We start from the raw sequence: 25,268 nt of genomic DNA on the forward strand, positions 1-25,268 counted from the left end.
TTAATAATATGTTTGAGAAATTTACAATGCAAAGTTGTTGAGAAATTTATAATGCAAAGTTGTTCATCCGGTATTGCGGTAAAAGTGATAAGTTCTACTTAGAATCTGTTAGGGATTTGGGTATTATATGGGTGCTCAAAGTCCCACATCGAGTAATATGGAATGCTTGATGTTGTATATAAGGAGAGTAGTTCTTCTCTTTTAACAGCTAACTTTTAAGGTGTGGTTTTCCACTTTTTTTAAATACCTAATAATGGTCAAAGATGTAAAATATTTTTTATATTACATGATTTTTATTGTTGATATGTTAAGAAGATATCAAAATAATATATGTATTTTTGTTGAAGAGCTTCAAAAAAAGTCTTAAGACAAAAATATAATACTTTCAAGAATCGACAATTTGCAAATTGATGGATACTTAGATTCAAATTTGGTAGAATATGTTGATTCTAGAAAGCAAATATTAAGAACATCTTTATGTTCGCCAATCGATGGAACAATATTTTGGAGAAATGATACACAATTCCTATTGTTAATTTTATCATGAAAACTGAATGTTGCTTATTTTCAAGCTATGTCATGAGATATTTGGATGAAGAATTTTATCTTTGTGTATAAAATATTCAATTTTAGACCGTTGAATTTTGAGAATATACTGTGACAATCAGTAATTTAGTCATTGTATTTATAGTTAAAAATAATAGAAATAGTATAATCAAAGTAAACATATCAACATTAAATACGTAGCCATTAAAGATTTAATTAGGTTTAATTATATCTAATAAGCATATAATGATAGTTAATAAAAACCTATCGTTATGATTAATGTAATAATTTGTCTTAACTGTTTGAATATGATAAGTATTTAGAGGCCGATATATCGTTGACAATCTTAGAAGTCACAAATGTTGAACCAAACAGGGAGAATGATAGAATTTTTTTATCCTATTTGTAATCCAATTCATTAAATAGAAATTAATCTGTGTAATGTTATTGATTATTGAGTAAATATCTTTTGGTTAACTTTATTAGCAGTTAATAACAGTTAATTTATTCCTTTGTTCTTTGATGAAGAGGATCTAGGTAAGACATAAAATTTAGGTCAACAATTTTAGCTATCGAAACACTCTAGTTCCATCTTTCTTAGTGGTTAATGAATTGTAAGTTCCTAAATTAGGTCAAGAACAAGAATAAAAATAAACAATATTAAACAGGTTGCGGTTAGAAGTACTTGAATTACTGGTATTTAAAGAAATTAAAATATTAACACCACATATTTACTGTATATTCATGCTCCAAATCTATTATGTGCACATTAGAAAATAAAATTTGCAATGCATTATTATTCTAGGTTTAGAGGACAAAGTCAAATGAGTTAACTGAGGTCCAGGATCCTAAAGTGCAGGATCCTAAAGTGTTTCTCTATGTGCATCTGGATAGTAGTTGAGAGTCCTTACAAGAAATTTTGATAAAAAAAAAATCTGCAAATTTTAGTCCTTAATTACAACCGCTAGTGAATTTTCCCAGATTTCCATTACAGCGTTGTTACAAACTTTGAACTTAATCTCTTTGTGCGCAATGATTTTTTCAACGAGCTTAAGATATTTCGAATTGTAACCTAGATTTTTGTTTGCTTTAAATGCGGATTGTTTTTCTTTCAATTGGCTCAATTCCAAAATTAGTCATGCTTGGTTCTGCTTCCTATGAAGAGGTAACAATCTTAGTGGTTGGTGTTTAGGTAATGGTAAAAAATCTTGGTACTTAGGTTGCATTACATTGTTTGTGTGGTTTATGAGTTGTTTTGTCCATACTGAGAGAAAGATAGAATTGTTGATTAGATGGTTTACTGTGTTATTGGTTAGAAGGTTACTAGCTATATATAAAGGTAATGGTATAATTCTAAAATTGTGAACTGTATTCTTTGTTTGTGCTTTTCTTAGATTTGGCTATGATAATATACCTAAAGTTCTACCATAGTCTCCAGTTGAAAGAAATTTTCTTTCTAGGTGAGAGACAACTATGGAGTGAAAATAGGCTAAGTAATTGTATTCACAAATTCATACGCCGATTCACGCATAAACAACTATATTGGTTCTTATACTTTTATATTTATCGAGTGAATGGCCATTCAAAAGAACAGTTATGATTGTACGACAGTGTAAATCAGTACTCAGTGCATCAAAATTAAATTCTATCTACAAATGTTTCTTCTCGCTCTCACGCAGGCTCTTCAAATTAAAAACGTTGTAAAACGCAGCAGCCAAAAATAGTTCATTATTATTGAAAAGATAAAGCCTAACTATTACAAAAAGAGAAAGAGCCCAACAAATTTAAAAAATAAAAAATAATATGGAAATGACAAAAGTTTCGCACATTTTCTTTCTTTCTGTTTTTTGGTGGGTTTTAGCCCGCGCCTGTCCAATTGAGGCTAAGAGCAATTCTAATGGTAGAAGAATTTAGAGCTTCAACTACTGTGTGTCAGTAAAAGACGAGGACCTACCATTGAAGTAAACCAAAAGTGAGTTCTTTCACGAGTTTTAAAGCAATAGATAGAGGGACTCCCTTTCTTTCAAAGAAATAATATTTTATTAATAAAATTAATACTTTATATACATAATACATATGTGAGCTTACCGTTAATATATTAACGTTATATATATATTATACTTTACATATATAATTAATTATTATAATTATTAATAAATTAAATATGATTTAATTATTTTATATAATTATATATAAATAATTAAATTATATTTAATTTATTAATAATTATAATAAATAATTAATTAATGATTAAATTTTTATTTAATTAATGATTTATATTATTATATTCAGTTAACCATTACAAAATTAGCCGTTGCAAAATTAGCCGTTACTATGTTACCGTTATTATTAATAAATTAATATTTTGTTACTCTATATATACCACTTAGATACACTTCTATTCTCACACTTTCTACTACTCTTCTTCATCTTCTTCCAAGTTTACGAAATCAAAGTTCTGCTAATATTCTTTTTTGTTTGGAAAAATGGATCCAAACCAACTCAACTCTTTCTTCAATTACTTACAAAACTTTTTCTCAAATTCCAAATGTTAAAAAATTAAATCAAGAGGTATGCAAGTAACAAAAGTTTAGAAAAGTCAAAGGCAAAATTCAATTTAAATTCAAAGTGGTTACAAGTTCATGGTTCATCACCAAGATTCTACAAACTTCTTGTGCTATCTATCAACTTGCATGGATTAGAATTTTCATGAAGCATGGTTAAAGAATTGAAGAAGCAAAGTTTGAGTTGAACAATAATCATCAATTGGCTAGATATTGCTAGAAGCTAACATATTGGAAGCTTGAAGATCTTTGAAGAACATTAAAGAGAATAGCACAACTACAACATTCTACAACATTGAAGAAATTCAAAATCAAATTAAATTGAAATTAGAATATTATGGAAACTACATGAATACAAGTTGAAAGAAGATTCATGAAGCCAACTCATAAAATGGTGGTCATTACAAAATTGATTTGTGATTCATAAATTATTATTTTAGTAGGAAGCATTGCCTATATAAAGGTACATATGTCTTATATATTTTGTGTGTTCCATAATGAAAAGTGTATGTTTTGAAATGTAAAAATTCTCTCCTTTGTTTATTTTATGAGTGTTAGTGAGTTTGAGAGATAGAAAATATGATAGTGTCATTTATATGAGAGAGTGATCCTAGGGCCAATTAGTTGTGGGTATTATATTTACATTTGGTATCAGAGCTGGTTAATCCAGCGCCTGGTGTTTGAGATTAGAATTTGTGAGGTGTGAGAGAGTTCTCACATAGTTGTTTATTCATAGAGTGAGTATGGCAAACACTTTCAATATTGTGTGGTCCGGTCCCAAGTTAGATGGAAAACTCGATTATAGTTATTGGGAGACTTTGATGTCTACCCATTTGAAGGCCCAGAACCTGTGGAATTTCATTGAACCGGGTTTGCAAGAAGGAGCAGATGCTGCCCAACAAAGGAGAGATCAATTGGCGCTATCTCAAATTCATCAAGGAGTAGATTATACGGTGTTTGGCAAAATAGCAAATGCTAAAAGTGCAAAAGAAGCATGGAACACGTTGAAACTGTCATATAAAGGCGTAGATAAAGCTCAGAAAGCAAAGCTACAGTCTTTGAGAAGAGAATATGAAAGGTATGAGATGTCTAGCTCAGAAACCGTTGAGCAATATTTTACTCGTGTTACAGACCTTGTCAATAAGACGAGAGTCTATGGAGAAGATATGCCCGATAGCAAAGTGGTGGAGAAAATTCTTCGCACCATGCCGATGAAGTATGACCATATGGTGACTACGATACTAGAGTCCCACGATATGGATACTATGACGATTGTAGAATTGCAAGAAATCATGGAAAGTCACATCAGTAGAATACTGGAGAAGTCAGAAAAATCAACCGAAGAAGCCCTGAAAAGCCGAGTGAATTTCAACAACGTTGCAGAATCAAGTCGTACACAAGAAGGACGAGGTCGTGGTTTTAATTCTCAAAGTAGAGGCAGAGGAAGTTTCAGAGGTAGAGGTCGTGGCAATTACAACCAAGGAAGTTACAATAACTTTACACCACCTAATCAAGGAAGAGGTAGAATGAATTTCAGGCCTGTCAACCAAGTAAGAGGTCGAGGAAATTTTCATCAAGAAAGAACCAATTTTAACTGCTTTTATTGTGGAAAGTATGGACACAAAGCAGCAGATTGCAGATTCAAAATGGTGGATAACAATCAAGCACACGTTGCAGAAAATCAGCATCAAAATACTGATGATAATTCGGGTACTCAGACTTTATTTTTTACAAGTAATTCATATGCTGAAGATGAAAATATATGGTACTTGGATAATGTTTGCAGTAATCATATGTCTGGTAGAAAGGAGCTATTTTCTTCTCTAGATGATTCAGTTAAACTATTATTGAAATTTGGTAATAGTACGAAGATCCCTATTGAAGGAAAAGGGCACATACCAATTAGATTGAAAGATGGACATACCAATTAGATTGAAAGATGGTTCTCTAAGTTATATTTCTGATGTTTTCTATGCTCCTAAACTTGATTACAATTTACTGAGTATGGGGCAATTATCTGAGAAGGGATATAAGATGATAACTTATCGTGGATATTGTACTGTATTTGACAACAATGGAAGGTTCATTGATAAAGCAAAGATGACTTCAAATAGAATGTTTTCGTTAAAAATTCAACATGTTAATCCCTCTTGCATGAGTTCTGTGATACTTGATGATAACTGGTTGTGGCATATGCGGTTTGGGTACTTTCATTTTTCTGGCCTAAACTACTTGTCAAGAAAAGGACTTGTTTCTGGTCTACTACGGATTCATATTCCTAATTGTGTTTGTGAGATTTGTCAATTGGGAAAGAAGCATAGAGATCCATTCCCTACAGGAAAGTCATGGAGAGCCAGAATATTACTTGAAATTGTGCATTCAGATATCTGTTCTGTAGAAGTTCCAAGTAATGGTGGTAGTAGGTACTTTATCACTTTTATTGATGATTTTAGTAGATATACATGGGTATATTTTCTGAAGCAGAAATCAGAAGCATGTGATGTCTTTAAGACATTCAAGGTGTTTGTCGAAAAACAAAGTGGCTGTAAAATCAAAATTTTCAGAACAGACAGAGGAACAGAATATCTTGCGTGTTCAGAATACTTTAAGCAACACGGAATTCAACACCAACTAACAACTAGATATACTCCTCAAAAAAATGGAGTTGCTGAAAGAAAGAATAGAACCATCATGGATATGGTCAGATGCATGCTCAAGTCAAAACAAATGCCTAAAGAATTTTGGGCAGAAGCAGTTGCAACAGCAGTTCATATTTTAAACAGGTGTCCAACAAAGAGTGTTCATGATAAAACTCCAGAGGAAGCTTGGAGTGGAAAGCGGCCTTCCATTCATCATTTCAGAGTCTTTGGGTGTACCGCTTATGCCCATGTACCAGATCAATTAAGGAAGAAGTTAGATGACAAAGGCGAGAAGTGTATATTTATTGGTTATAGCACAGACTCAAAAGCATACAAGCTGTATAATCCAGAATCAAAGAAAGTGATCATCAGCAGAGACGTGACGTTTGACGAGAAAGACATGTGGGACTGGAACAAAAAGACAGAAAAGCAACTAACTATAATTCCAAATGCATGTGATGAAGTAGAAGAAAGGCAACCTGACACATCTGAACAACCAGAATCATCTAGAAGATCGCAAAGAGAGCGGAGACTACCTACTAGATTAGCAGATTATGAAGTTGGCAATGACAACGATCCGTCCGATGAAGAAATCATAAATTTTGCTCTATTTTTCAGATTGTGAGCCGTTAAATTTTGAAGAAGCCTCTAAAGATAACAATTGGAAGAAAACAATGGATGAGAAGATTCATGCTATTGAGAAGAATGACACATGGGAGCTGACAGATTTACCAACAGATAAGAAGCTGATTGGAGTAAAGTGGGTTTACAAGACTAAGTACAAACCCAATGGTGAAGTTGATTGTTTCAAAGCAAGATTAGTTGCAAATGGATACAAATAAAAATCAGGTATCGACTACTTTGAAGTATTTGCTCCTGTTGCTAGATTAGACACTATTCGTATGATTATTTCACTCTCGTCTCAAAATAAGTGGAAGATACATCAAATGGATGTTAAGTCTGCATTTTTAAATGGCACTTTAGAAGAAGAAGTGTATGTTGAGCAACCTGCAGGATATGAAGTTCTTGGAAAAGAAGATAAAGTTTATAAATTGAAGAAAGCTTTGTACGGGTTAAAGCAAGCACCAAGAGTATGGTACAAGAAGATTGATTCTTATTTCATTGAGAATGGTTTCAGAAGATGTCCATTTGAGCATACTCTTTATATCAAATTTGTTGAAAATGGAGATATCTTGATCGTGTGTCTTTATGTTGATGATTTGATCTTTACTGTGAACAATTTGAAGATAATTACAGAATTCAGGGAGGCTATGATAATGCACTTTGAAATGACGGATATAGGCTTGATGTCTTACTTTCTTGGCATTGAAGTAGTTCAAAAAGATGGTGGAATTTTCATTTCTCGTGCAAATGATATTTTGAAGAAATTTCAGATAGAGCACTCAAAACCAGTTTCTACTCCAGTCAAAGAGAAGTTCAAATTGTTGAGAGAAGATAAGGGAAGAGCAGTAAATCCCACATACTACAAAAGCTTGATTGGAAGTCTAAGGTACTTGACTGCGACTAGACCAGATATTGTGTTTGGAGTTGGTTTGCTTAGCAGATTTATGGAGGAGCCTTATACCAACCATTTGCAAGCGGCAAAGAGAATTCTGCGATATATCAAAGGTACTTTAAATGATGAAATTTATTATGAGAATACTAATGAAGTAAACCTTGTTGGCTACACTGATAGTGATTGGGCCGGAAATATAGAAACAAGAAAAAGTACTTCAGGGTTTGTATTTCATCTTGGTTCTGGTGCAATTTCATGGTCGTCAAAGAAACAACCAGTAGTAGCACTATCTACAGCAGAAGCAGAATATATAGCAGCAGCAAATTGTGCAACACAAGCAGTTTGGCTAAGAAGAATTCTTGAGGAGTTGAACGAGAAACAAATTACTCCAACAACAATATTTTGTGATAACAAGTCAGCTATTGCACTTTGCAAAAATCCAGTATTCCATGGAAGATCGAAGCATATTGATATTCGGGTTCACAAAATCAGAGAGTTAGTAAATGAAAAAGAAGTTGTGATCGAGTACTGTCCAATTGAAGAACAAGTTGCTGATATCTTTACAAAACCACTGAAGACAGAGTTATTTTATAAGTTGAAAAGGATGCTTGGAATGATTAATTCTACAAGCTTGATTTAAGGGAGGCAATGTTAGAAAATTAAATCAAGAGGTATGCAAGTAACAAAAGTTTAGAAAAGTCAAAAGCAAAATTCAATTTGAATTCAAAGTGGTTACAAGTTCATGGTTCATCACCAAGATTCTACAAACTTCTTGTGCTATCTATCAACTTGCATGGATTAGAATTTTCATGAAGCATGGTTAAAGAATTGAAGAAGCAAAGTTTGAGTTGAATACAATAATCATCAATTGGCTAGATATTGCTAGAAGCTAACATATTGGAAGCTTGAAGATCTTTGAAGAACATTCAAGAGAATAGCACAACTACAACATTCTACATCATTGAAGAAATTCAAAATCAAATTAAATTGAAATTAGAAGATTATGGAAACTACATGAATGCAAGTTGAAAGAAGATTCATGAAGCCAACTCATAAAATAGTGGTCATTACAAAATTGATTTGTGATTCATAAATTATTATTTTAGTAGGAAGCATTGCCTATATAAAGGCACATATGTCTTATATATTTTGTGTGTTCCATAATGAAATGTGTATGTTTTGAAATGTAAAAATTCTCTCCTTTGTTTTATGTCAGTGAGTTTGAGAGATGGAAAATATGATAGTGTCATTTATATGAGAGAGTGATCCTAGGGCCAATTAGTTGTGGGTATTATATTTACACCAAATACCCAACAATCTCAAACCTCAAACTCTTAAGTCCCAAACCAAAACTTCACATTACCGAATACATTTCAGAATCCAAATCCACAAAATTTTTCTAATTTCAATTTTCAAGCTCCTTATAATAATCAATTTCCTATATTCCAACCGCAAAATCAAAATTCACAAACACCACATTTTCCATTTTCATCCATATTTAACCCTTCTATCGGAAATGTTATTCCAACTTCTTTGCCGTTTCCAACTCAATTCAGTGCATCAAGACATAACTCATCTGGTGTTGGTGGCTCTTCTAACTCATCCTCTCATACTTCTATACAATCTAGTCCAAATTCGCAATATTCAGATTTTGCCAACCCCTCGTGGATTAGATGCTATCGACCTCAATGATGATGATATTGAAGATCGGAGGCAAGATAGTATTCAACACTAGCATTGGGAAGAGGATGAGATGTTAATCAGTGCATGGTTAAATGTTTCAACTGACCTTATAGTTGGTACTGATCAAAAGGGAGAAACATTTTTGAGTCGAATTCATAGCTACTGTATAGAATTTTGCTCCGACATGACAAGGTGGGTAGTTGCATGTAAGAAACGATGGTATAAGATCAACAAGGCTGTTGCACAATTTGCTAATTGCTACGATCAAGCTAGTCGAAACATAAGGAGTGGTTCAAACGCTAATGATATAAAGGAGTTGGCCTACAAACTTTATTTCACAAATTATGGTAAAAATTTCACTTTTGAGAGGCATTGGAACGTGGCTTCCCTGGCATGTTGGGTAGCATTGACTGCATGCATTGGCAATGAAAAAATTGTCCAAAGGCGTGGAAATGTATGTACATGAGTGGTTATCGTGGGGTTGCAACCATAGTATTTGAGGTTGTAGCATCTTCAGACCTTTGGATATGGCATGTGTTCTTTGGAGTTTCTGGTTCAAATAACGATATCAACGTGTTAGATCGTTCTCTAATGTTCGATGATATTCTAAATGACCGTGCTCCGGAGGTAAATTATACTATTAATGGTAATAATTATACTATGGGATACTATTTAGCAGATGGTATTTATCCTGGATGGGCCACATTTGTCAAATCAATCTCAAAGCCACAATGGGAGAAATGCAAGTTATTTGCACAATACCAAGAAGGGCAAAGAAAAGATGTGGAGCGAGCATTAGGAGTGTTGTAAGCACGCTTTGCAATTATACGTGGTCCAGCTCGTTTTTGGAAAAAGAAGAAGCTTGCCAACATAATGAGAGCTTGTATTATATTGCATAATATGATTGTTGAGGATGAAAGAGACACTTATACAAAAAATTTTGCTCAAGGCTTAGAGTATGATGATGTCGAAAATGGCTCATCACAACCTCAGTTGGAAGAAGAAGATTTTGCACCATACCATCAATTCTCCAAAGAAATGCCCAACTTTAAAATACGCAGCAGCATAGACAATTGAAAGTGGACTTGATTGAACACATATGGCAATTTCACAATGCTTGTCGTCAACTATAAAGCTTAATTATATTTTTCTTTGTATTAAGTAATTTTATAAATTAGTGTAATCCCGAATTATATATTGCGTATTATTGTTATATATGAATTTATTTAATATTAATATCTTTTAATAGTAAATTATTTTTAAATTTATAAATTTAAATTACATTAATTTCAAGTATTTTAATTAATTAATTAAGTTGGATCACAACATGGACTAAAGTTAGTTTCTCCTAATGGAGAAGAGAGATGCTTTGAGTTCCTATTTACTGTTTATGACGCAAAAGCTTATGTAAAGTTACTTTTTATGACAAGTGTGCCATAAATAGGAATTGGAATGAGTTCCTGCTGGAGATGGTCTAATGGAATGTTTCGTACGGTCTGTGTTTGTGTCAGTCCAAACAATCGACAGGTGTGTTGGTGACTAACCATGTGCAACATTGCTGTGGTAATTCTGACCTTTAAACAGGTTTATCTGATCTTTTAGTAATTATATTTTTCGATGTTGCTTTTAGGATCGATACGTGATATACATATTTTGCATATCTAATGTATAAATATGTTATTGTTGTAAGTTGGGCCATTCTATTGGGCTTGCAAACATTTTTTGGGCTAATTTAGTGATTTGTGTTTGTTAATTTCCTAAGTTGGATAATAAGTAATATTAGAGTTGGAGTTTCCTGATAAGTTAAATGAGTTGGATTTTAAGATTGGGTTTAAAAAGCACTTTTGAGGAGGTTAACAAAAACATTATAAAATAATATATAAAAAAAAAAGAAGAAAATATTATAACGAATGTTATGATTTGGTGGAGTATTTATTGGTGTTATTGTTGCATAGCATATTACTGACTTGTTCTAATTGATCTCCAATAGAACATACCTCAACTAGAAAATCATATACAACAAAAACATTAAACGAGTACTTCATTCTTCATTCTTCCAAAATAACAAAAAATGCAGAACACAAACAAAATGTATTTACCATCAACACTCGATCTTAAAGAATACAGATGTGTTGAAAGTCTTCAAAATGTTTATGATTCAAAGTGTAGGTTTGCTTGTCTATGTTTCCATGGCTGCCACAAGCATTTCAGACTAAATGCATAACTACAACTCTTTTAAGATGTTGGCATACTAAAATTTTTTTTTACGGACTTTTTTTTTTGTTTAATCAATGATATGAACTATGAATGATCATTTTCTCTTTTTTATTTTACATATTATTAAAGATTTTCCTTTCTTATTTTCTCTTTTTTTCTTATCGATGAAATTTTCATAAAGATTATCATTTATTAAATATTTTTATTTTTTATTTTTCACTTGTTTTTTTTTTTTTTTCATTTTTCCTTATTCATGGGTTCCTTTTTGTTTTTTGTATGATCATGAATTTAAAAAAAAAGTTTAAGAAACATTCTTATGAAACCACGAATTGGGCCGGCCCTCATGATAAAGAATACGTATTCAGCTTAAAACAACTCGGGCCGCATTATGTGTGAGGTAGAGTCCAACAATTTATTAAATCCTAGGGGCACCTTTGAAAATACTATGTGGTGCCTTTTTCAAAACTTAAATCTTTTAGGGATCAAACACAATTCCATGATAAAACTGAAAACCCAGATTAGAGTGTGTCAGACTGTACCAGGCGTTTTATTAACCTCAATTGGACAGGCCCGGGCTAAAATCCACCCGTTTCATCTTCTCATTTCTCAAATTGGATCTCGTTTCATCTCACGCTTCTCGTTAATTGAAATTCACGCCGCCCTCAACGGCTGCTCCGGCCACAGCCACCGCCTCCTTCTCCCTCTGTTCTACTTAACAGGTACCTTTTCTCTCTTTTGTTTAGGGAATAGTAGATCGGTTGAAATTCGAACCTAGATCTTCAGATTTCGTCTCCGTTTTATGTTTTCTTTGCATTGTATCGAAGATCCCTCTTTTTTTTTTTCTGGGATTTGGTTTGATGTTTTTCTTGCTCGTTTTTGTAATGCCGCCCCCACTTTGTTCGATTTGTCTACGTTTGCTAATTGCCTGCGATTCTGTGATCCACTTTTCAATAAGCCCTGACACGAAATTCTCTCTCACTTCTTGTTTCAATTTTATGCCAAATCTAAACCCTTGTTGCATTGTGTTGATTGCTGTCATAACAGTTATTCTGTTCTGTTCTTTTTTTGTGGGTTGGGGTAATTAGCTATTATGTTTTTGTTGAGGGGTTAGTGATGCAAAGTAAATTGATATTTGAAGCATGAATAGTTGCTTCGATAAACTTGTACATAATATTTATGTACATTGTGTTGAATCTTATATGTATGGTTTGTTTGATGTATGTTGGCTTGTACGCTGTAGTGTGCTTAATATTGTTGATGACAAAAATAAAAAGATAGGAACAACATCGAAATCAAACAGGCACATTGCGGGGTGGCAAGTTAAATAGAATTTAGTTTTAGTTTATTTTCATGGGCAAATTGTTTACTCAACTTTTTTTTTGTGTCTTGATACCAGAAACATGCCTGCCCAGAAGGTTGAAACGGGTCATCAAGACACAGTCCATGATGTTGCAATGGATTACTACGGTAAGAGGCTCGCTACAGCCTCATCTGATCACACAATTAAGATAATTGGGGTTAGCAACTCGGCCTCTCAGCATTTAGCAACTTTGGCCGGTCACCAGGGTCCTGTTTGGCAGGTGGTATGGGCCCACCCAAAATTTGGCTCTTTACTTGCTTCATGTTCCTATGATGGGCGTGTCATTATTTGGAAGGAGGGTAACCCAAATGAATGGACTCAAGCTCATGTCTTCGATGACCACAAGTCATCGGTAAATTCGGTCGCATGGGCACCTCATGAGTTGGGTCTCTGTTTAGCTTGTGGTTCATCTGATGGTAATATATCTGTTTTTACAGCAAGAGCAGATGGTGGATGGGACACCTCGAGGATTGACCAAGCCCATCCAGTTGGTGTAACTTCTGTGTCATGGGCACCGTCAACGGCACCAGGTGCACTTGTTGGTGCCGGGTTGCTTGATCCTGTACAGAAGCTGTGTTCTGGTGGTTGTGATAATACTGTGAAGGTATGGAAGCTCAACAACGGACTTTGGAAGATGGACTGCTTCCCGGCTCTTCAGATGCATACAGATTGGGTTCGAGATGTTGCTTGGGCACCTAATTTGGGACTTCCTAAATCTACTATTGCGAGTGCATCCCAGGATGGAAAAGTGATTATGTGGACTGTGGGCAAGGAGGGAGATCAGTGGGAAGGCAAGATCTTGTCCGATTTTAAGACACCGGTTTGGAGGGTTTCATGGTCGTTGACTGGAAATATTTTGGCTGTGGCTGATGGTAATAACAATGTGACATTATGGAAAGAAGCAGTAGATGGGGAATGGCAACAGGTGACAACGGTAGAGCCTTAAAATTATCAATTTAGAATTTTGGAGACTTTTTCATTTTGGAATATAATTGACATCTTGTTCCTTTGCATATTATACAGTTAAGTAATTGTGCTTGATAATCCCTTCCTTGAATTCCATTGATAATTTGTGCTTGCAAGAATGAAGTTGATTAGTGTGAGCTTTTCTCCTTTTGAGTTAGAAGGATATGATTCAGGTATATAATGAGACATTTCATAAGAATTTTGGATATTTGTCCTGGCAGTTGTGTAAATTATGACTGTTGTGTTAAATTTTAGACGTGCATTTGTAAGCATTACTACATGTGCTATGTTTTATTTGCAATTCATAAAGTTAGCAGTGGCATAAATGTATTGGTCCTCACATATCTGTCATGCTTGCCAACGAAATTTATGTTTGTTCCTCAAGGATTCCTGTGATTCTTAATGGCAAGATTTTTTTCCCTTGTACTGCATCAGATGGAGCTTCTTTGTTGTTCATTACATTGATCCATTTTGTAATCTTGATCCGCTTACTTGATTAGGAGGTAACATGTAACTAAACTATTTTCAAGTATCATATTGGAGTGAGAAACTTGAAATATCGTGTTTTGAATGAGAATGAAAGGTGACGTGATCACAATTGCCCCTTGACAAAGATGTAGATTGACATTCATCTTACTTGAAATACACGAATGGAGTGAGACAAAGATTGTGTTTTGGATGAATTTCTTGAGAGAATCATCTCTCAGCGTCAATATATATATACATAGGTACAGAAATAAAATCCCTTAATATTAGAAGATACAACAGAATCAGATCCCTTAATACTAGGAGATACAACAGAATCAGATATCTAAAGATGGAAACTATATCAAAACAGAATAAATTATATAAAGCTTGTATTTCTAATCTGATATTCAACACTCCCCCTCAAGCTGGAGCATATAAATCATATGCACCAAGCTTGTTACATATGTATTGTATCTGAGGACCCCGGAGAGTTTTGGTGAAAATATCTGCAAGTTGATCGTTGGAGTTGACAAAGGCTGTTACTATTTCCCCACTTTGCAACTTCTCCCTTATGAAATGGCAATCAATCTCTATGTGCTTGGTCCGTTCATGAAACACAGGGTTGGAAGCAATATGTAAGGCAGCTTGATTATCGCACACCAGTTCCATCTTACTCGGCTCACAAAACTTAAGTTCCTTAACTAATTGCTTCAACCATATAAGTTCACATGTGACAAGTGCCATAGCTCTATATTCAGCTTCCGCACTAGATCTTGCTACAACATTTTGCTTCTTACTCTTCCAAGATATCAAGTTTCCACCAATAAAAACACAATAACCAGATGTAGAACGTCTATCAGATGGAGATCCTGCCCAATCTGCATCAGTATACCCAACAATCTGGTTATGTCCTTTATCTTCATACAACAAACCTTTTCCTGGAGCACCTTTGATATATCTAAGGACTCTAACAGCTGCGTCCCAATGACTATCGCATGGGGAGTCAAGAAACTGACTTAGGATACTTGTGGCAAATGAAATATCTGGCCGAGTGACTGTCAAATAATTCAATCGGCCAATTAATCTGCGATATCTACCAGGATTTGCAAGAGGTTCTCCTTGATCTGGACTAAGTTTTGTGTTGGGATCCATTGGTGTATCTACAGGTCTAGAATCCAACATTTCAGTTTCTTCAAGAATATCCAAAGCATATTTTCTCTGTGAAATACAGATCCCAGCATTAGATTGTGCCACTTCAATTCCTAGAAAATATTTTAACTTCCCCATATCCTTAGTATGAAAGTGATCAAACAAGTGCTGTTTTAACTGAGTGATTCCCTCATGATCATCTCCAATAATGACAATATCATCCACATAAACAACCAGATATTTGGAGGTCATGGAGGAAGAATGACGGGAGAAAACTGAATGATCTGCTTCACTCTGAATCATGCCAAATTTAGAAACAACAGCACTAAAGCGACCAAACCAAGCTCGAGTGGATTGTTTCAAGCCATATAAAGATCGGCGTAAATGACATACTAAGCCGGAAGACTCTCCCTGAGCAACAAACCCGGGAGGTTGCTCCATGTATACTTCCTCCTTGAGATCACCATGTAAGAAAGCATTTTTAATATCAAGTTGATGAAGTGGCCAATGGCGAATGGCAGCCATAGAAAGAAAATGACGAACAGAGGCCATCTTCGCAACAGGAGAGAAGGTATCACCATAGTCCAAACCAAATATTTGAGTGTAGCCCTTAGCCACAAGGCGGGCTTTTAATCGATCAATGGTTCCGTCTGAGCCGACCTTAATAGTATAGATCCAACGACAACCCACAGTAGATTTGTCCGGTGGCAATGGAACAAGATCCCAAGTACCAGTAGAATGTAAGGCAGACATCTCCTCAATCATAGCCTAGCGCCACCCTGGATGTGAAAGAGCTTCTGCTGTTGTTTTGGGTATAGAAACAGAAGACAAAGAGGAGGTAAAAGCATAGTGCGAAGATGATAAACGATGGAAACTAAGAAATTTATAAATAGGATTAGGATTACGGGTGGAACGAGTACCTTGTCTGAGAGCAATAGGAGGACTACTGCTAATTCCCGAAGAAGAATCCAAGGACGGTTCAGCCACAGGTTCAGGAGATGAGTTATCTTGGACTGCAGGCCGTGGGTGGCGATGATAAACCTGGAGAGGCTTTGTGGGAATAGGAGGCCCATCTAAGTAAGGAACAGGAAGCACCTCCGTAATGGAAGGTGAAGTGATGTCGGGTGCAGAGAAAAAAAGGGTATTCTCAAGAAAAGTGACATCGGCAGACACGAAGAAACGATTAAGAGCTGGAGAATAACAACGATAACCCTTTTGAAATCAAGTGTACCCTAAGAAAACACATTTGATAGAGCGAGCAGTTAACTTGTCTTTGCCTGGGGTAAGATCATGGATGAAACAAGTACAACCAAAGACTCGTAGTGGAAGAGAAAAAATGTGCTCATGAGGAAATAAAATGGAATGAGGAACTTGATTTTGCAAAACAGAAGAAGGCATACGATTAATTAAATAACATGCAGTCAGAACAGCCTCACCCCAAAACTTAAGGGGAACATGAGTATGGAGAAGAAGAGTGCGAGCAGTTTCAATCAAGTGACGATGTTTACGCTCAGCCACACCATTCTGTTGAGGGGTATGAGGACAAGAAGACTGATGTAGAATACCTTGGGAGGACAAGTAAGATGAAAAGGGTGCTAAAAAATACTCACGAGCATTATCACTTTGTAAAATTTTAATTGAAGTTTTGAATTGGTTTTGAATTTCAGAACAGAAAGACTTGAAATGTACAAATAATTCAGATCTGTCCTTCATTAAATATAACCAAGTGCAACGAGAAAAGTCATCAATAAAGGTGACAAAATAACGAAAACCAGAATGAGAAGTAACCCGACTAGGTCCCCATACATCAGAATGAATAACAGAAAAAGGAGACGCAGCTCGTGTATTGACACGACTTGAAAAAGAACTACGAACATGTTTACCTAAATGACAAGTTTGGCACTCTAAGGTAGTAAGACGAGATAAACTTGGGACCATAGCTTGTAACTTCGAGAGGCTGGGATGTCCCAGGCGACAATGGACCACGTCCGAAGACTCAACAGCAGCAACAGAAGACACAGTAGTAGTGGGTAAGGCAAGTCGATACAGTCCTTGAGACTCACATCCTGTACCAATCGTCTGTCCCATCCCTCGATCCTGCACAATGACAGAGTCAGCAAAAAAGGTAACAGAACAATTGAGAGAACAAGTAAGTTGGTTAATAGAAATCAAATTGAAAGGACAATTGGGCATGTAAAGAACAGATTTCAAAGGTGACGTGTACCACTCAGTACCAAAACCGACCTAAAATCTCGGCAACAGTAGCTTCTGACTGAGTCAGCCTTATCTTCCAAACCATGATCTATAACAACAGAATCCACTAAACAAGATAGGCGGTAACTCCTCACAACAGAAAGATGCTAATAACCACTCCGATCATAAATATCGGAGCCACTCCACCTCACTCGCCTATAAAACACAGAGAACATAACCCATCGAGAGGTCACAGTTTTTTACTCTTATTCATTATACTTTCTTTCTCTAAAAAAACTCATATTCTTACTTGAGCGTCGGAGTGCTTTTTGCAGGTGCTCCCGCCGCCGTGTTTCAGAGGTATCCAAGGATCATTTACTACGACAACCCTGGCCGACGTATAAGTCCGCCCAGGCTGAATAGTTCTCAAGGGCAAGCACACACCTCGGATCGTTCGGACGGAACATTTGGCGCCCACCGTGGGGCCCGATAAAACTGACCCCACCTTTTTCCTTTATATTTCTACCATTTGAATTTTCTTTTTCAGATCACACGATATCCAGACATGGCCGACAACGGAGTCCACCAGCTCACGCAGGCCGAACTTATGGCCCAGATGGCCGAACTTCAAGCAGAGGTCAAGAGACTGGCCGAGCTGTCGGCACAAAATAGCGCCAACAAACGGGATGAAGGCAATCCCAAAAGCTCATCCCAGGGTGTGGCTGACCTATTAATCGCCAACCCCCCGAAGGAGAGACTGACGTTGGATAATCCCTTCTCTGAGGAAATCACAAATTTCCAAATGCCAAAACACTTCACACTACCCTCCTCACTTGAGCCCTATAAGGGGATTGGTGACCCCCGGGCTCACATTAAGAAATTTCAGTCTATGATGTTTTTTAACGGCCCTAACAATGAACCTGTACTTTGTAGAGCTTTCCCGACTTACCTTGACGGAGCCGCTTTACTTTGGTTTTCGAAATTACCTGCAGGTTCGATTTCCTCTTTCGAAGAATTGTCAAAGTCTTTCATTGACTATTTTGCTGCGGCACGAATATACGTCCACGAATCGGATTATCTTGGCACAATTCGCCAAGGTCCTCAGGAGAGTTTGAAGGACTATCTGACCAGATTCGCAGAGGCGACAATGGAGATACCTGACCTGGACCCCGCTGTCCACTTACACGCACTTAAGGCCGGCCTCCGACCTGGAAAGTTTAGGGAAACAATCGCGATCACCAAACCGCGGACATTGGAGGAGTTCAGGGAGAGGGCGGCCGGACAAATGGAAATTGAAGAACTGCGGGAGGCCAACAAAACGGAAAGAAGACCCAGAGAGAAGAGGACCGAACACCAAGGTCGCCTCACAACAAAGACCTAGGCAAGCAATTCAAACTTACTCCGAAATTCGACAATTACACCAGATTCAACACGAGAAGAGAAAAGATAATCAAAGAAATACTCAATGCCAAATTCATAAAACCTCCAGCAAGAGCAGGTAGCTATCAAGACCAGAGGTTCGTAGACAAAAGCAAACACTGTGCTTTCCACCAGAAATACGGACACACGACCGACGAATGCATAATAGCCAAAGACCTCTTGGAGAGACTTGCTCGACAAGGCCTACTAGACAAGTACATTGAAGGAAGGAAACATAAAGAGGATGATAGAGACAAGGAAGAACGACAACCGACCTCAGTCAACAAAGAAACTAACAAATGGTCAAATGGTAACCAACCCAAAGCAGTCATAAACTGCATATCCGGAGGATTCGCCGGAGACGGCGAAACAATATCGGCAAGGAAACGCAGTTACCGAGCTATGCTGGCCATCGAAGGAACAGCACCACTAAACAATCAGGAGACACCAGATCTAGAAATCACTTTCAACAAAACAGACATATGCTCGACCGCCCCACACCTAGACGATCCAGTGGTTATCTCCATCCAGACAGGCGATCTATTGGTAAGAAAAGTCCTTTTAGACCCAGGTAGCAGCACAGACGTTCTCTTTTATTCTACCTTCTTAAAAATGAACTTATCTGAAAAAATAATACAACCCTCATCTGGAGAACTAGTGGGGTTCTCCGGAGAAAGGGTACCGATAAAGGGGTATGTATGGCTAAAAACGACAATAGGTGAAAATCCGTTATCCCGAACCCTTGATATACAATACCTGATAGTTGACTGCATTAGTCCCTATAATATTATTCTCGGAAGACCTGCTCTGAACATGTTCAGAGCAGTGATATCAACTTTTCATCTATATGTTAAGTTTCAGGCACAGAACGGCAGGATAGCAACGATCCACTCAGACCGACAACAAGCTCGGCAATGCTACAACTCTAGCCTAAAAAGGTCGGACACGAGACAGAAGCAACACGAGGTCAAAGCAGTACAAACTAGAGAGGAAGTCCTATCCCTAGCCGAGCTTGACCCCCGGGGAGACGCGCAGGAAAGACCCCAACCAACAGACGAACTTCAGAAAATCCAACTGACGTCAAAGTCAGAACAAGTAACATACATTGGTCAAGCACTGCAAGGGCAAGACAGGGCAGATCTCATCAAGTTACTACAAGCCAACTCTGACCTGTTCGCTTGGACTCCATCGGACATGCCAGGAATAAATCCAGACGTCATCTGTCACAAACTCGCCACCAACCTATCAAGCCAACCTATAGCTCAGAGGAAAAGAAACCTAGGAGCAGAGAAATCAAAAGCAGCCCTAGAAGAAACCAGTAAACTCTTACAAGCCAATTTCATCAGGGAGATCCGTTTCACCACGTGGCTCTCAAATGTGGTAATGGTAAGAAAAAGCTCAGGTAAATGGCGCATGTGCGTCGATTTTACAGATTTAAATAAAGCATGCCCTAAAGATGCCTACCCTTTACCATGCATTGACAAGCTTGTCGACAACGCATCAGGTTTCGAAAGCTTAAGCTTCATGGATGCATACTCTGGGTATAATCAGATACTCATGCATCCTGAAGACCAAAGCAAAACAGCATTTATAACCGAGCATGGAAACTTTTGTTACTGAGTAATGCCATTTGGCTTAAAGAATGCAGGTGCAACCTATCAACGCTTAATGGACAAAGTCTTCCATCACCAAATAGGACGCAACATGGAAATCTACGTAGATGACATGGTCGCCAAGACCAGAAAAGAAAAATCACATTGTGAAGACCTCGGCGAAATATTCGAACAAATCCGAGCTTATAATATGAGACTAAACCCAGAAAAGTGTGCTTTTGGGGTAAAGGGAGGAAAGTTTCTCGGATTCATGCTTACCTCACGAGGAATCGAGGCAAACCCTGAAAAGTGTTCGGCAGTACTCAATATGACGAGCCCTAAAACAATAAAAGAAGTGCAACAATTGGCAGGAAGGATAGCGGCGTTATCTCGATTTTTACCCGCGACATCAAATCGAGCATATCACCTTTTCCAAACAATATCGAAGAACAAAAAGTTTCACTGAACAGAAGAAGGCGAGAAAGCTTTCTCCGAGCTTAAAGTGATCCTATCAACACCACCCGTGCTGCAAAGACCAGAAAACGGTAAACCATTATATTTATACTTGTCTGTTTCAAATTATTCTATAAGCTCGGCCCTTGTACGCGAGACAGGTAAAACACAACAGCCAGTGTACTTCGTCAGCAGAGTCATGCAACCAACAGAGCAACGATATCCGAAGATAGAACAACTCGCACTAGCACTAATAATCACAGCAAGGAGACTTAGACACTACTTCCAAAGCCACACAATCATAGTGAGGACAAACCAACCACTAAGACAGATACTGACGAAGCCAGAACTGGCCGGACGCCTCACCAAATGGTCCATTAAACTTTCAGAGTTCGACATCCAGTTCCAACCTAGGTCGGCACTCAAGGCACAAGTGCTGGCCGACTTCATCTCAGAACTAACGACTAATGAACACGACAAGTCTTGGGAACTACATGTTGACGGAGCATCAAGCCGAGAAGGAAGTGGAGCAGGGGTAATCCTCAAGGAGGGAGACAAAGTAATAGCGGAACAAGCACTCCAGTTCCACTTCCCAGCAAGCAACAACCAAGCCGAATATGAAGTCCTCATTGCAGGACTCAAACTCGCCTTGAGCCTCCAAGTACGAAGCTTGACAACACATTGCGACTCCCTCCTCGTGGTCCAACAAATCCGAGGAGAATTTCAGGTAAAAGATCCCTTGCTAGAGCAATACTGGCTCATAGCGAAGGATCTTATTTCAAAATTCGATGCATTTAGCATACTGCATGTTTATAGAGAAAAAAATGTGAGAGCGGATGTACTATCCAAGCTCGCAGCCACTAGGGCAGACACACAAACATCCACACTAACACAACTCTCACTAAAAAAGCCGAGCACTGATTTATTACATGTGACGAACATTAACCGCCTCCATGATTGGAGGACTCTTTTCCTTGAATACATTAATACAGGCGCTATACCAAGAGACGAGCTCAAACCCCAGCACTTCAGACGAAAGGCCAGCCTTTACACAAGCATAGAAGGAAAACTATATAGACGAGGGCTCTCACAACCCCTGCTAAAATGCTTAAGCAAAGACGAAGCAAAAGAAGTAATGGACGAAGTCCACGAGGGAGTCTGTGGAAACCACATCGGGGGACGAGCATTGGCAGCTAAGATCGTCCGAACCGGGTATTACTGGCCAACCATAAAAAGGGATTGCATAACAAAAGTCAAAACATGTGACAACTGTCAGAAACATGCAGCCATTTCCTCAAAGCCAGCCGAGCTACTACATAGCATGGAGGTAAGCTGGCCATTCCACAGATGGGGGCTCGATATCCTCGGTCCATTCCCAATAGCGCCGGGCCAGGTCAACTTTCTTTTAGTAGCAATCGATTATTTCTCAAAATGGATAGAGGCGCAACCATTAGCACGGATAACAGCCGAAAAGGTACGATCATTTATATGGAAAAACATTATATGCCGATTTGGAATACCTAGGGAGATCATATCTGATAATGGTAGGCAGTTTACAGATAATAAACTCGGCTCATTTCTAAAAAATTTTTACATCAAGCATCATTTTAGCTCGGTCGAGCACCCACAAACCAATGGGCAGGCCAAGGCTGCTAACCGAGTAATATTGCAGGCAATAAAGAAAAAACTAAATGATGCAAAAGGAGAATGGGCGGAACTGATCCCAGAAATATTGTGGGGATACAACACAACAATACAGACAACTACGGGCGAAACACCTTTCAAACTAGTCTATGGGTCCGAAGCACTAATCCCCATTGAAGTCGGAATCCCCACCCTGAGAACCGAGCTATACGACGAACAACACAACTTGCAGGCAAGGAATGCCGAACTTGATCTGGCCGAGGAAACCAGGGAGCTAGCAGCCATTAGACAGAGCAGTAAAACAAATAATCGAAAGAAAACACAACAAGAGGGTACTGCCGAGGACGTTCACGGAAGGTGACTTGGTCCTCAGACGAACAGAAGAAGCTATTCCCTTAGCACCAATTTTAGAACCATCAACCAAAGTGATAGAAGGAAGAAATGCAGGGTGTTCAAGTTTAGAGAGGACAGAAGAAGTACCAGAAATGTGATCAGAAGCACCTGAGTCAAGGACCCATGGTCCAAGAGAAGAGGAATGAGAGATACAAGCAACAGAATTACCAGAGTGGGCCACCGAAGCAATGGGAGTAGATGCCTACTTTGAAGCTTGGTTTCTATTTGTTTTTTCTTCTTTTCCGGCTGCAATCTTTCAGCCGTGTTCCCTTTTCCCACCAGCTGACACTATCAGTTGTGTCTCTTCGTCAGAAACTGTTTTCCGGCCAAAACCTTGTTAAACATCAGACCCACTCCGAAGCAACCCCAGAATCAGAACCGGAAAGCCAAGTTCGTCCTGTCCCCCAAATTTCACCGCCGTCAACCGCCGCATGCGCCGACACGCGCCGCCCCTTCTCCTGCGCGTGGTCCTCACGCGCCTCCGCTCCGGACGCGCGTGAACGTCACGCTCCGCATCCCAGGCTTTTTCCGGCCCTCGCTTCCCTTCTGCAGGTGTTTTCCAGCCGTTTCTGAGTGTCTGCCATCATGTCTTCTGAGGTAATCCCCGACACCAACTCCAATGGTGGCAAATCGGCTGTTCTAACATCTGTCGTTTCTGAAACCGCTACAATGACCTCTGAAAAATTGATGGGTGCCAAAAATTACCTTTCTTGGGCTGATTCTATGGAACTTTAGTTCATGGGCCAAGGCTATGAAGACCACCTTACTAAATCTGTTGATGATGTTCGCGCCGCTGACAAAACCACTTGGAAGAAGATTGATGCCCAGCTATGTAACCTTATGTGGCAGACCATTGATCCACCAAAGCTGACTATGTTTCGGGCTTATAAAACTTGTAAGAAGGTGTGGGATCGTGCTAAAGCTTTATATACTAATGACATTGCAAGACTTTGCCATGTTGCTAAGAAGCTGTGTAGTTTACAACTTTAAGGAACTGATATGGAATCTTATGTTGGGGCTGTGGAAGCTGTCAAGGAAGAGTTTTCGACTCTCATTCCCTATGTGTCTAATGCTGATGACCATCATGCTCAACAGGGAAAGCTGTTTTTGGTACTTACGTTACTTGGGTTGCCAGCTGAACTTGAATCTCTTCGGCAACAAATATTGGGCACCTCACCCGTTCCTTCCCTTCAAGACGTATTTGCACGACTCTTGCAATCCGGCCCCTCTCTTGAGACCCATACTTTCGACCAAATTGCATTGGCATCCCAATCTTCTTCTCAAGTGTCCTTTCAAGTGCCCACTCGCGGCGGCCGTGGGGGTCGTGGTAATGGTCGTGGTAATCGTACTCGCCTTAGTTGTACCTATTGCCATAGGATTGGTCATACTCAGGATAAATGTTATGCTCTCCATGGTCGTCCTACCAAGGTAGCTAATGTTGTCCAAACTAATGAGCCATCTGATGTTCACTCCGCCGCACAACCACATGGGATATTTGTCTCTCGCAATGATTATGATGAGTTTCTCAAGTACCAAGCTCTGATACCAACTTAAAATACACGAATGGAGTGAGACAAAGATTGTGTTTTGGATGAATTTCTTAAGAGAATCATCTCTCAGCGTCAATATATATATACATAGGTATAGAAATAAAATCCATTAATACTAGGAGATACAACAGAATCAGATCCCTTAATACTAGGAGATACAACAGAATCAGATATCTAAAGATGGAAACTATATCAAAACAGAATAACTTATATAAAACCTGTATCTCTAATCTGATATTCAACAATCTTCAACTGCGATGGAACTTGATGTTGTTTTTGGCAACTGTTGTGATCACTTATCAACATTTGTGGCTTGACATTTGCAATAGTTCTGAGTTCTTTTGATTGATGTAGGTCTTCTTTTATCTAAAAAGATTATAAAATAAAAGCCTAGTCAGCACAATTGTTTCCTCCGTAGCTGGATGCTGTTAAGAAAGGAAAACTTTTTGCTATAGTTAATGGGTAAAGTTGTCAAAGCCTCCTGGTGTTTGTGGTTAAGGGTGAGTTTGTGAGGTGGAGTCTTAAAAAGTTAGGTAAAAAAAAGAGATGGGCTTGAAGAATGAAGTGGAGGGTATTAGAAACCACCCACCTAAGTTACCAAAAAAAAAAAAAAAAGAAACCACCCACCTAGGGTCTGACAATGAATAAGATACTGTAAGATTTAGTTTCCATTCTAATTCTATCTACAAGTCTAAAATATTTTTAAAATTCAACTATATTCTATTTGTAGTTTGAGAATCTATTAATTCTAACACTATCCACATCATAAAATTTTTACCCGATTCTACCGTAACAAAATCTTTTTCTTTTTTTTTTTTTCAATCAAACACTTCAATTATTTTATATTACATAAATATACTAATAAAATAGAAAATACAAAATTAAGTCTATATTAAAAGCAACAAATTTCTAATAA

At 37.8% G+C, this 25,268-nt stretch overlaps 5 protein-coding genes across 5 annotated transcripts; all 5 read left to right on the forward strand.

Moving 5' to 3' along the window:
- The first annotated feature begins 3,187 nt into the window (after positions 1–3,187).
- On the forward strand, positions 3,188–6,545 carry LOC107645884 (uncharacterized). Its single transcript, XM_016350019.2, has 2 exons — positions 3,188–4,820; positions 5,449–6,545. The coding sequence occupies exons 1-2, from the start codon at positions 3,854–3,856 to the stop codon at positions 6,372–6,374; spliced, it is 1,893 nt and encodes a 630-aa protein (XP_016205505.2). The 5' UTR covers positions 3,188–3,853; the 3' UTR covers positions 6,375–6,545.
- Positions 6,546–9,410: 2,865 nt separating this feature from the next.
- LOC148575696 (uncharacterized) lies at positions 9,411–9,758 on the forward strand. The gene has a single exon (XM_088502502.1). It carries the CDS (start codon positions 9,411–9,413, stop codon positions 9,756–9,758), a length of 348 nt encoding a protein of 115 aa, XP_088358628.1.
- A 1,857-nt stretch (positions 9,759–11,615) lies between these two features.
- LOC107621122 (protein transport protein SEC13 homolog B) lies at positions 11,616–13,687 on the forward strand. The gene is made up of 2 exons (XM_016323182.3): positions 11,616–11,884; positions 12,562–13,687. The coding sequence occupies exon 2, from the start codon at positions 12,566–12,568 to the stop codon at positions 13,469–13,471; it is 906 nt and encodes a 301-aa protein (XP_016178668.1). The 5' UTR covers positions 11,616–11,884; positions 12,562–12,565; the 3' UTR covers positions 13,472–13,687.
- Positions 13,688–17,212: 3,525 nt separating this feature from the next.
- On the forward strand, positions 17,213–20,340 carry LOC148575697 (uncharacterized). Its single transcript, XM_088502503.1, has 3 exons — positions 17,213–17,257; positions 17,849–18,659; positions 18,791–20,340. Exons 1-3 carry the CDS (start codon positions 17,213–17,215, stop codon positions 20,338–20,340), a joined length of 2,406 nt encoding a protein of 801 aa, XP_088358629.1.
- A 624-nt stretch (positions 20,341–20,964) lies between these two features.
- On the forward strand, positions 20,965–23,375 carry LOC110265153 (uncharacterized). The gene is made up of 2 exons (XM_021107982.2): positions 20,965–22,766; positions 23,063–23,375. Exons 1-2 carry the CDS (start codon positions 20,965–20,967, stop codon positions 23,373–23,375), a joined length of 2,115 nt encoding a protein of 704 aa, XP_020963641.2.
- Positions 23,376–25,268: the final 1,893 nt, after the last annotated feature.

Source organism: Arachis ipaensis, chromosome B1 (assembly GCF_059453495.1).
Source record: "Arachis ipaensis isolate K30076 ecotype BB chromosome B1, ASM5945349v1, whole genome shotgun sequence".
Lineage (NCBI taxonomy): Eukaryota > Viridiplantae > Streptophyta > Magnoliopsida > Fabales > Fabaceae > Arachis > Arachis ipaensis.

Excerpts from the sequence above, each read along its gene's own strand:
- LOC107645884 (XM_016350019.2), top strand. The coding sequence starts at position 3,854 with ATGGCAAACACTTTCAATATTGTGTGGTCCGGTCCCAAGTTAGATGGA. Across the intron at positions 4,821-5,448 it reads AAATACTGATGATAATTCGG|GAAAGTCATGGAGAGCCAGA; the intron begins GTACTCAGACTT and ends CATTCCCTACAG.
- LOC148575696 (XM_088502502.1), top strand. The coding sequence starts at position 9,411 with ATGAGTGGTTATCGTGGGGTTGCAACCATAGTATTTGAGGTTGTAGCA.
- LOC107621122 (XM_016323182.3), top strand. The coding sequence starts at position 12,566 with ATGCCTGCCCAGAAGGTTGAAACGGGTCATCAAGACACAGTCCATGAT.
- LOC148575697 (XM_088502503.1), top strand. The coding sequence starts at position 17,213 with ATGACAGAGTCAGCAAAAAAGGTAACAGAACAATTGAGAGAACAA. Across the intron at positions 17,258-17,848 it reads CAGAACAATTGAGAGAACAA|ATCACACGATATCCAGACAT; the intron begins GTAAGTTGGTTA and ends TTTCTTTTTCAG. Across the intron at positions 18,660-18,790 it reads GAAGAGGACCGAACACCAAG|CAAGAGCAGGTAGCTATCAA; the intron begins GTCGCCTCACAA and ends TAAAACCTCCAG.
- LOC110265153 (XM_021107982.2), top strand. The coding sequence starts at position 20,965 with ATGCAACCAACAGAGCAACGATATCCGAAGATAGAACAACTCGCACTA. Across the intron at positions 22,767-23,062 it reads GCCGAGGACGTTCACGGAAG|CCGTGTTCCCTTTTCCCACC; the intron begins GTGACTTGGTCC and ends GCAATCTTTCAG.